This window comes from Carlito syrichta, unplaced genomic scaffold (genome assembly GCF_000164805.1).
Source record: "Carlito syrichta isolate Samal-C Ts95f unplaced genomic scaffold, Tarsius_syrichta-2.0.1 Scaffold145269, whole genome shotgun sequence".
NCBI classification, from domain to species: Eukaryota; Metazoa; Chordata; class Mammalia; order Primates; family Tarsiidae; genus Carlito; species Carlito syrichta.
This window is the reverse complement of record NW_007089365.1, coordinates 34,344-49,221: the sequence shown is the minus strand read 5'-3', so window position 1 is coordinate 49,221 and position 14,878 is coordinate 34,344. Positions and strand designations below refer to the sequence as shown.

The window sequence follows — 14,878 nt, the reverse complement described above, 5'->3', positions numbered from 1 at the left end:
ATGAGGTAATTAGCCAATTCAGACTGCATGTTTTTTTGTTTTTTGGTTTTTTTTTTGAAACTTCTCTAATGACGGTCACTGTAATAGATCGTGAATAAGAACTGCGTGAGGTTACCATCCTTGGAAAATGCCAGGGGAGGCTGGATCATTAGCACTTATGTACAGATCCTTATTCCCCTGGATATTTGCAATTCTGCAGTCGTTTTGAGCTGCTCCGGGGCTGTGTTTACATCAGGAACAACCTGGAAAAGTTGGGGAAGGGTCCGACCCCATGGGCACCTATGCTAGCTGCCCAAGCACTCTAACCTGTGGCTAGCTCGTTCGTTGGCACCCTCCAGGCCTTCCGCCCGCCTCTTTGCCCAGTTCCTCTCAAACAAGGTTCCCTCCTGCCACCTGCCGGCCCACTAGAGTCTCGCCACGGGCTCGGCGCCACCTTGCAGTTCGCGGGGAGGCGGCCCCCACCTCCCGACTGCACATGCCCGGCAGAAGTCCGGGCGCGCAACTTCGCAGAACCTCACCGCCCATCTCTCCCGCCTCAGTCTCCTCTTTCCTCTCCAAGGCGAGAGGACCAGCGGAGGCACCTCTCCTGAGTCTTGGACTGAAGAGTCCGAGACTCGGCGAGAGGAGCCCAGGGGACAAGCCTTTTCTCCCCTTCCCATCCCTTCTTTTTTGCTCAGAGGCAAGCGGAGGCGCGGAGCCATAGAAAGTTGTTAAGTGGTCAGGAAGGTAGGTGCTTCCCATTTCCTCACCCCGAGGTGGGGCTGGGACCTCCGGACCCAGCGTCTCACCTCGCGAGGTGCACCCTTTCCAGGCTCCAGGAGCCAAGGCGCATCGGAGCCGCTCTCTGCAGAGCCAGAGGGCGGCTCGGCTTCCCGGAGTGCGCCTAAGAGGATGGATCGGAGGTCCCGGGCTCAGCAGTGGCGCCGAGCTCGCCATAATTACAACGATCTGTGCCCGCCCATAGGCCGCCGGGCGGCTACCGCACTCCTCTGGCTCTCCTGCTCCATCGCACTGCTCCGCGCCCTCGCCACCTCCAACGCCCGCGCCCAGCAGCGCGCGGCCGCCCAGCAGCGCCGGAGCTTCCTTAACGCCCACCATCGCTCCGGCGCCCAGGTCTTCCCCGAGCCCCCTGAATCTGAATCTGACCACGAGCACGAGGAGGCAGACCTTGAGCTGTCCCTTCCCGAGTGCCTAGAGTACGGGGAAGAAGAGTTCGACTACGGGACCGAGACCGAGTCCGAAATAGAGTCCGAGACCGACTTTGAGACCGAGCCTGAGACCGCCCCCACCACCGAGCCCGAGACCGAGCCAGAGGACGAGCGCGGCCCTGTGGTGCCCAAGCACTCCGCCTTCGGCCAGTCTCTCACCGAGCGGCTTAACGCTCTCAAGTTGCGAAGCCCCGACGCCTCCCCAAGTCGTGCGCCGCACGGCACTCAGGAGCCCCCCAGCCCCAGGGAGGGGGAGGAGCCCGAGCCCGAGGACAAGGATCCGAGGGACCCCGAAGAGTCCGAGGAGTCCAAGGAGGAAGAGAAGCAGCAGCAGCGCCGCTGCAAGCCAAGGAAGTCCACCCGCCGCGACCCGTCCCCGGAGTCCCCTTCCAAAAGGGGCCCCATCCCCATCCGGCGTCTGTAATGGAGGACGCCGTCCAGATTCTCCTTGTTTTCATGGATTCAGGTGAGTTGCCCATCGCTCAGCTGGGGAGCCCGGGGGCGGTGTGGAAGCAGCTGGAGGAAGGAGGGAGACGGAAAGACCGGTTAGCACACGGTGGGAACGGTGGGCTCTGCGAACCAGACCGGGAGCGGTGGTCAGGGTGAGCGGGCGATGCGCCCCAAATCTTCCCAGGACGCCGGGGGCGCCCCGGGTGCCAAAGGCTTGTTGGACGGCGGGGCGCCCCGGACGCGTGACTCAATCCCGGACGCGCCCCAGGTTTCCAGATGCGCACCCAAACGGCACTGGTAAGTCACTTGCTTTACGCACTTCTTTTCCTTGCTAGAAAGACTAGTCTTAAGCGACTTGGTCTTACAGGCGCCCGAAATGTGATTCGGAGGTGCGCGCCAACTTTCACGATTCCGGAGCAGCCGCGCTGTAGCGACACTGTTGCAATGTGCAAAAAGTAACCCCGTAATGGGATTGGGCGAGAACTCCTGAGACTGCCGACTCTGGGGGAAGTCGCACGCGCGCCGCGGCGATTGAGCGGCTCAGAGCCTGGAGCCCAGGTCCCCGTACTGCCGGTTTGCAGCTGCGGGACTTTGGCGCCAAGGGTCCCCCGCAGCCGCGCGTCAGTCTTGGCTTCACTGCCTGCCTCCGGGCGCTCACCGGCCAGAGACCGCCGCAAAGTGCGTGCGCACCTGTCCGCGCCCCGGAGCCGACCTCTCCCGGCAGGCCGGCGGTTCCTCGGCAGTTGCAGCTACTTGGAGGGCAGGCAGGAGAGGTACAGGGACCCTTGGGGGTGCCCCTACGGGTTAGCAGGGTCGAGGGCACAGGCTTGGTTACGTCGGGGCATTGCCAGCCTCTTAGCGCGGCTGGTCAGGCGGTCGGGCTGCGTGCAGCTTAGCTGGAGAGGTCCTGGGCTTTTGCGCCAGACCCTGGAGGCGGGAGAGAGGCCCTCGAGGTGGCAGCAAGCGGAAAGGTAAGGAGGAACAAGGAACAGACTGGAGAGGGGGCGGCTGCATCTATCGCGTACAATGCCTCCCTAAAGAGGTCGCATCCGCCGAGCTGGGGAAAGGTGTTGGATCCGGCACCAGTTCTTGGGTGATAGATCGAGAGGGGGCAGGGGCCCATGGCTTCGGCAGTCTCAGGGAAGGGGAGGCGGCGGGTTCCGGCCATTTTCAGCTTGGGTGGAGCTAAGTTTGGAATCTTGTTACCTGGAGGGGAAGCTTCCCTGGTGACCCAGCACAAAAACGGCCGCATTCTCTAAAGCACCTTCAGCGCGGAAGAGCGCGCCTTCCTGCCTTCCTCGCCAGTCCTGGGGGGAAAGGCTCATAAGTGAAGCGTATTTGCAAAATTTCACCCGACTTGGAAATTGATTAAAATTATTATTTTTGGCGCATCTCGTTTTGCCCGGCTTGAGTTATTCTGATGAGAATGATTTAGGGGAAATGTAAAGCGCTTTAACGGCTTGAAATCAAAGACGGTGGGGTTCTTAGACTTCTAGAAGGAAGATACTTTCAGTGGTCATCCTTCCAGGTCCGGTTCCTAGGAAAGGCGTTGCAGCACTCCAGAACTTAGTTCAGCGGCTGTGGTGGGAACAGTGGTCTTCAGCAGAGGCACTGAGAAGGCAGTTTGCAAGGGGTTTCCCTCGCAGCATGTTAGTGTAGAGAGTCTGGAGGCTGCAAAAGGGCCGGGTGTGCCCTGCTTTGGGTTTGAAGCTCTGAAATTGCCTAAGAGAAAAGAAGCCCCCCTAAACTGAACTTCTTGCTTACTACATAAAGGTGATGGTGTGTTGCATTCTATAATGCCAAGCGTTCTGCTTTTCCTCTGGTAAGGTCTTAGTAGCCGGAGTTAACCAAGCAAAAGGTCTCTGGAGACAGGCAGAGAAGCCAGGGGTTTTGTTGAATTTTTTGGTGTGCTTTTTAAGTGTGGGAGCCATCTTCACATACTGGGGAGACTGGGGGACCTGGTTTCCCACAGAGCGAGGTTTTCAGGACAGAAATTGGCATGCTGGCTTGTGGAAGAATGAATAAACAAGTTTGTTAAAGTCCTTGGTGTCCAGCCCACACCTCACACCAGTCTTGCTGTTTTTTAAACAGAAGCCTGCGCCAGTTTTATATGGGGGGGGGGTCCCCCCAATCTAGGGACACGCAAATAGTTTACTCTTTCAGAACTGTCTTCCACAAACTGCCTCAGAGTCTGAGTAGAGGTTATCTGCATTATAGCCAAGTGTGAAAACCTGCTACCCACCGGCGCACACACTCCCCCACTTAGGGATGTCCCCTCCCCCAGCCTCCCTCTTTCCCCTTGACTCTAGGAGAAATCTTTACGGACAACACAAAGCAACTGAGGAATATTCCAAGCACCCATGACCCACTCTAAGAGAGGGAATTTTGCTATTTAGACTCTTCAAAACTTTTTTGCTTAAGACACTGGAATTCAGCTGCCTTCCTTTTCCAGAAACGTTTCTAGAAGTTCTGCAGGCATTCCTAACTCACCAGGCTTCCAGCTGGTCCTTTGTTGCACCTTGAGCTGGGTTAGCATCTGAATAGACTCCTTGCCCTTTTAAACATAGGTGAAGTCTGCTGAGTGAGGATATGCTCTCAAAAAAACACACCTTAAGGTTAACCATACAGGTGAATTACCAGGCAGATAAAGATTTCAAGTGGGGGGGGGGGGGTGAGGAGGAGAATAAGGCTAGTTCAACATGATGGAATGCCCCAATATTTAAGTATTTTTCTTTACTACACTGGTCATTTGCTTAACGGAAATTTGCCTTTTGGGGGGAGGGCAAAGGTGCTCTTGTAACTGAATGTTTATGAGTTGGAAAATTATGTAGCAATGTTCAAAATATTGTGTGTGTCTACAACCTGATGCAGGTTTAAAGTTTTGCAAACAAAACTTTTAGTCTGTTTATCAGAATTCAGGAATTGGAAATGTGTTAATGTTTGGAATGGTCTTACAGTAATGTTCCTTCGATGCACTAGAAGGCTTTTTGTTTTACCCTGGAATTGCTAACAGCCCTTTCCTCTTTAGCCTTCATTTTTAACAGCTGTGATAGAAGGTTTAATGGGGGAAGAAAGCAGAAACTTCAGTACTGTAAAGAATGAGGTTTAAAAAATAAAAAATATTTTAAAAATCTGCATGAGTTTTACTTGATTGATCAGTATTATCAGTGCTCTTCTAGAAGAGGGAAGCGATAGAAAACTGATCAGAAGCCCTGTGTAGGGAGAGCATGTCTCTTACAGGAAGGTGACCATCACAAAAGCCAAATCACTAAGATCAAGTCAAGCATCCAGCAGCTAGTGATGTCACGTGCCAGCTTCCCTAAAAGCTGCCCAGCTGAAGGGTGAGATGCTCAAATGACATCTTTTACCCCTCCAAACTCCAGAATGGGGGAGGGGGGTGGTGGAATTTCTTGTTCTGCTATGGAGTTTTGATATCAATGACTCTACATCCTCAATCTTCATGCCCCAGACAGGGGCAGTGGGACCCAAGACAGAAGGCACCAGGTGGCCTCAGTCAAACCCAGCACTCCTCTGCCTCAGTTTCTTCTAAAAAGAAGTCGCTGATTGAGATGCTGCCATTATCCCTTTCAGTTTCAACTGTGTGCAGGCCGAGTTTAAAAAGTCTAGAGTTGCCGGGTTTGGCTCTATATTAGGGATCTTAACACTAATGGAACCCCCAAAATGATAACAGTTGATAAAATAAAAAGTACCAGCTGTGAAGAAATCTGTTTCTTGTTGGTCTAATGTCAGTTTTGTCAAATCTGCCTTTCAACTGGTGGCAAAAAATGGCAGGTTAGAGAACAAAGAGTTCTACTGTGTCCTGTCCTGAAACTGGACAAAACTGGCATCCTTGAGCAGTATTTAGTGTTTGCTGATGTGTGTCCCTTTCCCCCACCTTCTCTCCCTGACCTGAGTGTCTGAGAACAAGCAGGCAGCATGGTTCCAAGTACTGCACCTCATACGGCAGCTTGGAGTCGCTAGGCACTATAGGAACCAGCAAATTGATGGGAACATTGGTTAGGAGACCACAAGTTACTATATATTACTTGGTAGCAGTTTTAAGTGTCCTGATTGGAGACAGACCTGAAAAAATGGCTTAGAGGCTGCAGCTAAGATAAACCTGCCTTCAACCTTTTTTTTTTCATTATCACTCCCCCAGCTTCGTTATTTTTTCTTAGTTGTTTCCCCTTCCATGACATTTTCATACCACAGTTTATATACTGATATAATCTGTTTATGTGCTGCAGGACCCTGTAATAGCTAAGTTTTTGAGCACACCCCCAAAACCAATTCTGCCTCCATTGTAAATGCATGGGATAAACAAATTAAAAACAAACAAACAAAAACGCTGGTTCTGTCAGATTAAGTGCTTTAGCACCCACCTTTGTTTTACAATTTAACCTCTTACTTTCCCACATATAAAGAGGCCATATAAGTGTATGTGGGGAGGAAAGTAAATTTTTACTGGTGTTTTTCCTTTCTAAAATTCTCATGGGCTTGCTTTTCAAAAGCCCCCAATGGCTATGCTGGGCCATGTACTAGTGCCCGGTTAATTCACAGGGCACCGAAGCCAGAGTAAACAGCCTAGTGACTCAGTTCTCCTAGGGCCAAGAGTCTACAGTATAGGGCCACCGTCACCTGTTGACAGAGCTCAGCCAGCAGAGGCAGGACACCCAAGAGGAGCTGGCGCCATTACCTCCTCCTCCTGCAACTATTCCCAGGTAGAACTGGTAAGGCTGCCTTGACACTTCAAGTGTGGGTATGGCCTGTATGTTTATGCTATGGGCTCATTTCACGGTGAGTGGGTTACAAATTAGCAGGGGGACATGGCCATCAGAAAGGCCAGCCTGAGCTTAGGCTTTGTGGGCAGAGGGTAGGTAGTAGCAGTAACATGGGGACAGATTTGAGAAAGACAAATGGACAAGATTTTGAGGGATCACAGAAAAAAAAGGAAGCTGTAGGCAGACAACAGAACCCCGGGAAAGAAGCAGACGAGAAGGTTTAGAAATGGGGGAGTCACAAAGTCAGGAGATTTTACTACTGTAGAGACAATAGTTTGCAGGAATAAAGAAAGACTTAAAGGGCTTAGCGCAGCCTCAATGGCAGGTTTCAAATATCTGGTGGCTGGAAGAGCTAGAACAAGGTGCAACAAGGGGCAGACATCAGTGCAGCATTAGGAAGAGCATCTGCAATAGCCAGAGATGGCACCGGAGGGCTCAGATGCGCCACCTTGAACATCACTGTATCCCTGAGAGTCTCTTACAGACCTGGCCCAGAAATTCCAATTTCACAGATGTAGTGGAGTTTTCATACAAGTGCCTCAACTGCTACACCCAATGGGAAGATCTGACACATTGGAATCGTGCTGTTTAGCTCAAATGCTAAACCTTAGATTTTGGTTTGGAGCAAGGCTGGTCTTCGAGGCCCCCCACTCTTGAGAGGGTGCAGGCCAAAGACTGGCAGCAAGCCAAAGACCACAGCTTTCTTCTCCCTGCAGATGAGAGCTGGTTTCTAAGTGTCCTGGCTTATTTTGCTGTCTCAGTTAGATTTCATTAGGAAAATTTGCTCTGGGTTACTGAGGTTGTACAAGAAGGTGAAATATACCATTCCCCTCAAATTCAAACAAGGCCCAGAAGCCCCCAGGGTGGCTGGAATTTCCACCACGAATTACAGAAATTTTAAACAGAGTTTCCACTAAAGCCAAATCTCCCTTTCCGGGATTCCCCCTCCCCTCTAACCCCCATTCCTGCCCCTCATTGGGTCACCTTCCTGTGATGTTCAGCTTTTCGGAATGGCCTCTCCTCTGAAATTCTCTGCTGCATCCTCAGCTAATATGGACAAAGAATCCACAGCCCAGTTAGGCAACTAGAAAAAAATGCCTGGACCTACCATGTAAGCAGACATGGTCAAATGACGGTAACATACCTGGCTGAAGCAAGACATGGTAGCCCTTTGAGAAAAGGCTGCTAAGCTACAGCCAGTGAGCAAGTGAAGGCTCTGAATTCATGATGGGGGCTTTTTCACCTGAACAGATCAAGGATTTTCAGAAAGCCTGTTCCCACTGCCTTTAACAACAGCCTCACATCTGCCCCAACTACTACCTTGCTGCATTCACTTGAGGCGTTTCTCCTGTAGTTGGCATTTGCCTGAAACAGCCTGGTCACGCAGCCCCTTTGCAGACAGCATTATGCTGCTGCTGCCTCCACCGGCCAAGGCTGGCAGAGGAGATGCTGGGAGGGAAAGGATGGCAGCAGAAAGTCTTAATTGAATAGTAATTAATCGAACGGCTTCAGAGTCTTGTTGCTACTCAGTCAGCATTCAAAACGTTTGTCACTAGGAAGCTGAGAAACTTACATCGAGCCTAAATTCTCTTTTCTGTGTTTTCTTCTTTCTGCTTTTGCCTTTTCCTGACAACCGGTGAAAAGATTCTCCTTTTTCTTATTTGAAACCCACTGACAAGTGACATGAATAGGCTGCAGAGGAGGTTCTTCTGCAAACCACGCCCCAGTCACAGACCAGAAGGAAAAATGACAGCCAGAAGAGATTGTTTTTCCTGGTTTCTGCTCCCTTTCCTCTCACCCAACTCCCCTCCCTCTCAAAGGACCCTCTTCTACTTTGCTTTCTCTTTTTTGGCTATAGGAATGAACCAAGAAAGTTGGTAGGCAGCTACTTAAATTTGGAATGTGCTTTGTGCATTTGGCAATAAGAATCCCAAAATATAAATATAAGCACGATCATTTGTTGATTACAATGTGCCATAGAGGCATCAACAGAATGGTGAGGCTGTCTGGGAAGTAGAGGGCACCACATGGGGCTGCCAAGGAAGGTGACCAGTGGCACTATAATGATGTTGTTTTGAGAGTCAATAGTAAAGAAATGTATCGCTTCCACTTGGGGTTGCTTACTTACAAAAAGCCACTGGTTTGCCACCTGTGGCACCTGGGCCATTTGGCTTCCTCAAAAATGCAGAGTTCGATGGAGGCATGAGGACCATTTCCCAGTCCCTTCTTAGTTCATCAAGTATAAAAAGTCTATTCTTTTTAAGTAGTCAAGAATATACAATTTTTAATATATTATTATTTGAGTTCTGGCAGCCAGTCCTGTCCTCCCCTAACTGACATATCATGTCATTGCAGCCCTTGACTCGGCACGGTACCCCTCAGATAGGGTCAAGACCCTGGCACATTGCTTTTGTCCTTCATCCCAACTTAGCCTTCTTTCAGGCACTGGCCTACTTTGACTCCCTCTTCCCTAGCTGCATGAACCTGTTAATAGACTTTCCATCTCATTCCTACATAATACTTAACCTCTGTTCATGGTGGAAATCCATCCAGAGTTGGAAATGTATGTTTAAGGTACTTTGCTGTTACACAATTATAATGACAGATCTTCAAAAATGCCCTGGTGTGGTTAGGCCCCAAACTAGGCTGCCTACTAACACCTAGCACTGGCCATCTCCATCCAGGTCAAGGCCATGTTTGTCTTGAGCAAGCAAGACTACCAGTGCTCAAGGGACTCACCAGACAGTCTAACCAATACAGTGGCCCCCAGTCTTCCCACTAGCTGATCACCCCCAGCTCTTACCATATAGGGTTCCTTAGGTCCCTGAGGCCAGGTCACCAGCTGCCATTCTAGTCAGCTCCTCAATCATCTGGTCATGGGGGTCTCTTGAGCCCCACTGCTGATGTGTAGTAGAATTTCAGCTCTTAGCCCAACTCTTCTAAGGGATTTGGGATTTTCAGATTCTGGTAGCCAGTCACTAAAGAGAAATAAACAAAAATGGGGGAAAAGAGGGACATCAGGGTTAAATACTGGGATCCATTCTTCCTGGTCCTCATTTGCCTTTAAATGAAGGCAATTTCTATTCAAGTTTAAGGGTTCTTTCTCAGACTACAGCAGTGATTTTCAACTGGGGGTGATTGATTTTAACCCCAGAGGACATTTGGCAAAGTCTAGAAGCATTTTTGGATAAAACTAAGGGGATGCTACTGGCATCTAGTGGGTAGAGGCTAGGGATGCTGTTCAACATCCTACAGTGCACAAGACAGTCACCACAACAAAGAATTACTTGGCCCCAAATGTCACCAGTTCAGAAACTAAGAAACAAGGGTCTAGGCTAGATGTGCTCAGCAGCTCTGAATGTGCGCCCTCCTCTCCCTTCTGAGTCCTCCCTGCTCCCTCCTGCGCTGTATCCCTTTTTCCTGTCCAGGGCCAACTGTTCAAGATTCTATCAACAAATCTATCCCCCCCACCCCCTCCTGAGAGTTTTATCCAACCCTTTGATCTCATATCCAATAAGGATGATTGCCAATTTGAATTAATAGTCTTTATATTTTTCTGAACTTCAGACCCTTCCTCCCAGGTAACAGCCTGCAAAAACCCAACCGCCCAGTATTCCTTCAACTCTGCCATGTCAAAGTCAAACTGGCTTCACCACCACGGTAGCCCCTCCCCCTGACCTCCCTGTCCCAATCCGTGTCCCACTACCCAGTGACACACTTGGGCTCCTCCACATTCTGTGTCTTTCTAGCATAGAAGTTGCTAGAGGGCCCTTCGGGGACCCTTCTTGAGTTCTGTCCACCAGCCTTCCTGCTTTCTTCAAGGTGTCTGGGTCTCTCCTTTAAAGGTCTCCTTTGTGCACAACTCTTTTCCTTTGTTCTTTTCATCAGGACCATATACCATGCTGCTTCTTAAATTTAGGCTCAAATCCTCACTTGCAGGACAAAAAAAAACTTTCAAAATCCTGTTTCCTACAAAATAGCCTCAACAGTGCTTGCCTTGATAACTCCATGACATCCTCAGAGAATCTATGATTTTTCTCCTGCCTTCTCTCTCACTGCTCCCCCAGCCAGCCAAGGTGGCTTGCTCTGTTTACCCAGCCACGCCCATGTTTCCTACCACTGGATCCTTTGTTTGTGATAGGCAAACCTCTCCCATCCCCCCACCTTCTATTCCAAGCTTCTGTCCTTTCCTTGAAGGTCCATTTGCAACGCCATTTTCTCAACCAAGACTTTCGAGGCCCCCCCAGTGGGTGGCCTTTTCTTTCTTTTTTTTTACGCTGCTCTACCTCTTAGAATGGGGGATTGGTGTCTGCCCAACTTCCATCGCCTCCATGCATGTGCTCCCCTGGCAAAGAATCATGATACCAGAAAGAATGAACAAAGGGGTCCCACAGGCTCATGAGAATGTCGATCAGAAACTCTGTACCCGTTCCTCGATGAATGGTGCTTTGGGGGTGAGCGCGAAATGTGGCGAGAGCAACCCGTCTTGGCGGGGGGTTAGGGGACACCGCTTGGGACTCCAACCCCAACGTCTACTGACCTTCCACTTGTGCAGGGCTCAGCATCCCTGAGGCCTCAACTCCTTATCCATCCTGGGGTGCTGTCGCAGTAAACCCTCTCCTCAGGGTCCTGGCCTTCTACCTCCAGGCCCTGGAAGTCTTCTTTCTCCTCGCCTGGCCCCTGCGGCAGCCCCCTCTGTTGGTTAGGTCAGCCTACCGCCATCAACGAGCCCAAGGTGTTGCCCTTGGGAGCCCCGCCCTCTCCACCCAGCCCTTGCGACCTGTGGCGTCACAAAGAATGACCCCACGGCGCTAGCAGTCCGCGTGGCCTTCCAGGCCTAGCCGCCATACGCCCGCCCACCAGCGGCCTCCAACCACCGGAGCAGCACAACCTCTTTGGGCGTTCCAACGCGGCGCCCCCTATTGGACCTCCCACCCATATCCGGTTTCCGGTCCGACGCCCCCTGCTCATTCGCTAAGCAGCCTTGATTGGCATGACCCCGGCCCAATGGCTGACCTGGCGCTGGGGTCGGAGGGGAGTGAGTTGATTGTTGGGACCCAGTTGGCCCATTCAGTGGATGCCCAAATGGTTAAGCCGTTTCGCATAGGGATAGTTGGCCAAAGTTTGAACCAAAGTTCAGTGTTGGCATCTGGAAGTGTGTAGAGCCATAGAGTGGAAGCGTACACCTCTGGAGGACCCCCGAACATTAGCCAGGGTCCAACGGCGTTAGCTTTCCTCCGCGATGCGCGGCCATGTGGATGTGGATGCAGGGGACGATCATGCGCTGTGCGGGTGGTACCCTGTTCTGAGAGGGATGCGTTAGACTTACAGGATCAGACCGTGCCGTGGTTCCCCCGCCGGCGGCTCGTATATAGGGTCCGCGCCATGCACCCTGTTTGTTGCAGCCCACTCTGTGAAACGCACATTCAGCCTTCCTTCCTCTGGGGCTCTGCAGACCAGGCAACCACCTGCACCCTGCTCGGCTTCTCTGCACCTAAATGTGACTCGCCAGTTCTTGTTACCTGCAGCCAAGGAGGACTTGATGCACGCCTGCTGGGTTAATACGTGAAGCTGGAGTGGCAGTTTTCCCCGCAGGCGCAATCCCTCTGCAGACCCCAGACCCAGAGCAATGCGCGTGTGCGCGGCGACCCCACCAGGTGGTGTGTGTGTTTACCTTCCGCGGCTCTGAACCCACCACTGCATGGCAATGAAATCACAGCTGGGCGAGCGACTGCTGGGTTTGTGACCAGGTTTAGTGGCGCCTTCGCGGTCTCTAGAGTGGAAAAGTAAAGTGGTTGCCCTAGGATACTCACTGCAGGAGAAGAGGGGCTGGAAGGGTGCTGGGGAGAGGCTGTAGGTGGGGCCAGAAGAGCTGACGACTGACCCTGCAGCTGGCGGCCGAAACCAGGAGCCGCGCACCTCAGCTGCTGTTGCCAGCACGACTCGGTGTTTGTGGCTTCAGTGCGCACAGGGTTGTCCAATCTCCGAGACCACCCCAAACCAGCCATGAACCCCAGCCCAAATCCTCTTGAACCCTTCCCGAGAACAGTAGAACTTGCGGAACGCTGGGGCCTGCGCTCCGTGCCACCCCCCACCTTACACCCCCACGCCCCCCGCCATTGGTGCCGCCGCAACTGCCACCTCGGGGCTTTGCTGCGTTCTCTGTGTGCATCCCAGACCCTCTTATTCCCCTGCATCGCCACCCACATAACTGAGGGAGAGCCGTGCCTACGCTGCCCTAGGCCACTGCGGAGACCCCCAGAATGTGATGGGGATGGGAGACATTGAAGTGCTTTCCCGGAGCCAACCTCAGCAAGCAGCAAACAACACCTGCAGAAGCGGGGAAGTACCCCCAAGGCGTTTTAAAGACAAACGTGTGCTCGCGCAGCGAGCAGCCCCTCACCTTCCCTCCACTTCTTCGGTGGGCTCGCGACCACCTGTCACATCCCTGCGCGCGCCCGCACCCCTTTCCCTGGTGCCTAAAGCCTTGCGCTCCGGAGTTAGAGCTTGAGATCCGGGGCTAGCTGGGGCCCATAGCTCAGGGGTATCCTGGGGTGATGAAACCCTCCTGCAGTCCCCACCACCACCCCCCCGACAGTCAGTTGGGTTGGGGAGGGAGCGTTTCAGTTCCTGTACTCCAGCAACCCGAGGCCCACGTCTTGCGTCACGTGTCCGGCAACGCAGAAGAGCTTTCTCTCTGGCCAGGGGAGAAGCGAGGAGAAACACTCCAAATCAGTCCGGGAGAGGAGTGGAAGGAGCCAAAGCGTCCCTGCGAGGCCTGCGCTCATCAGCCCCCTTACCCAAAGGCCGGGGCTCCCGGCGCCAGGAGCCAGCTCCTGGAGCCGGGGCTCGTTCGGCACTGGGACCTGCGTCCTCTGGTGGCAGAGAGTGAGCGCTACCAGCGATTTTCGGACCGAATCGGCACGCTCCTCAGATCCAAGGAGGCGAGCTGGCCTGGAGCAGAGAGAGAGAGAGAAAGAAAGAAATAGTCAGGGGGGAGCAGGGGACAACCTGAGGGGATAAAAAGTGTCCAGAAAGGAGCCAAGACTCCTCCAGCAACAATTGAGTTTCTTCTGCTACGTCTAGGGTTCCAGGCCCTGAACCCCCAACCTCACAAGGGTTGGAGAGTGAGACTGGAGAACTTTCCAGCTGGTACTTTGATTTTTTTTTTTTAATAATTTTTTCACCCTAGTTTGGTTGGGTGCTCCGTCCTACGGGGCCCCAAATTTATTTTAAGAGGCCGCCACCGTGTTATGGGCGTGCGCAACTGCCTCGACGGCAATAATATGTCAGGACAACGCGATATCCCCCCTGAAATCGGGGAACAACCAGAGCAACCACCTTTGGAAGCCCCAGGGGCAGCTGCCCCCAGTGCTGGGCCTAGCCCAGCCGAAGAGATGGAGACCGAACCGCCTCACAGCGAGCCCATCTCCATCGAGAATGACATCGAGATCTGTGGACCTCCAGAGGTCTCTAGGCCCAACGTCCAGGGCCTCAACCCGGCCTTCGAGGAAGCCCGAGCCTGTGGAGGCTACAGCCCACCTCCTGAGGAAGCCATGCCCTTCGAGGTCGAACAGCCCAGCTTGGGAGACTTCTGGCCTGCCCTGGAGCAGCCTGGGTCCCCCAGTAAGGCACGTGCAGGCCTTGAGGCCTTCAGCCCATCGCTCATGGAGCCCGGAGCCTTCGATGGTGCCAGACCAGGCCTGGGAGGCTACAGCCCTCCTCCAGAAGAAGCTATGCCCTTTGAGTTTGACCAGGCTGCCCAGGGAGGCGGCAGTCAATCTCTCCTGCAGGTCCCAGACCTTGCTCCTGGCGGCCCAGGTGCAGGGGTCCCCGGAGCGCCTCCCGAGGAACCAGAAGCCCTCAGACCTGCAAACACTGGCTTCGAAGGAGACTACAGCCCACCCCCCGAGGAAGCTATGCCATTTGAGCTTCATGGAGAAGCCTTTGGGGACGACAGTCCACCCCCCGGACTCCCCCGAGTTATCCCACAAGTCGACGGCGGCGGCCAGTTCGTGGCAGTCGCGGTTCCGAGTGCGGTCTGCTTCGCTCCCACCGCGAACGCGCCTCCTCTCTGGGTCCCGGGCGCCATCGGCAGCCCATCTCGAGAGGTTGTCAGACCTCCTCCTAACTTCGCGGGCGGCGGCCCCTCGATGGAGATCTCCGGACCCCCGCGCGAGATTGGCAGCGCCCCCGTTGGGGTCAAGGACGCTCCCATCAACGTGGACGGCCCCCCAATCGCGCTTGATGGCCCGCCCATCCAGGTCTCCGGAGCCCCAGATAAGAGAGAGCGAGCAGAGAGACCCCCAGTTGACGGAGCAGCAGCCGAGATGGAAGGAGACTCAGCCCTTGCTGCCGTGGAGAAAGGAACGGTCCCCTCTCCGGGGGATGGATCCCCTGCTGCCGGGGCAGTCGCCGCCGCCCCAGCGGAGCCTGACA

General features: G+C 53.3%; 1 protein-coding gene and 1 pseudogene across 1 annotated transcript; both read left to right on the top strand.

Annotated features, from left to right (window-relative positions):
* Window positions 1-491: 491 nt before the first annotated feature.
* LOC103251768 (neuroendocrine secretory protein 55) lies at window positions 492-1,671 on the top strand. Its single transcript, XM_008050374.1, has one exon. It carries the CDS (start codon window positions 892-894, stop codon window positions 1,630-1,632), a length of 741 nt encoding a protein of 246 aa, XP_008048565.1. The 5' UTR covers window positions 492-891; the 3' UTR covers window positions 1,633-1,671.
* Window positions 1,672-13,181: 11,510 nt separating this feature from the next.
* LOC103251771 overlaps window positions 13,182-14,878 on the top strand; it is a 22,555-nt pseudogene continuing 20,858 nt past the window's right edge.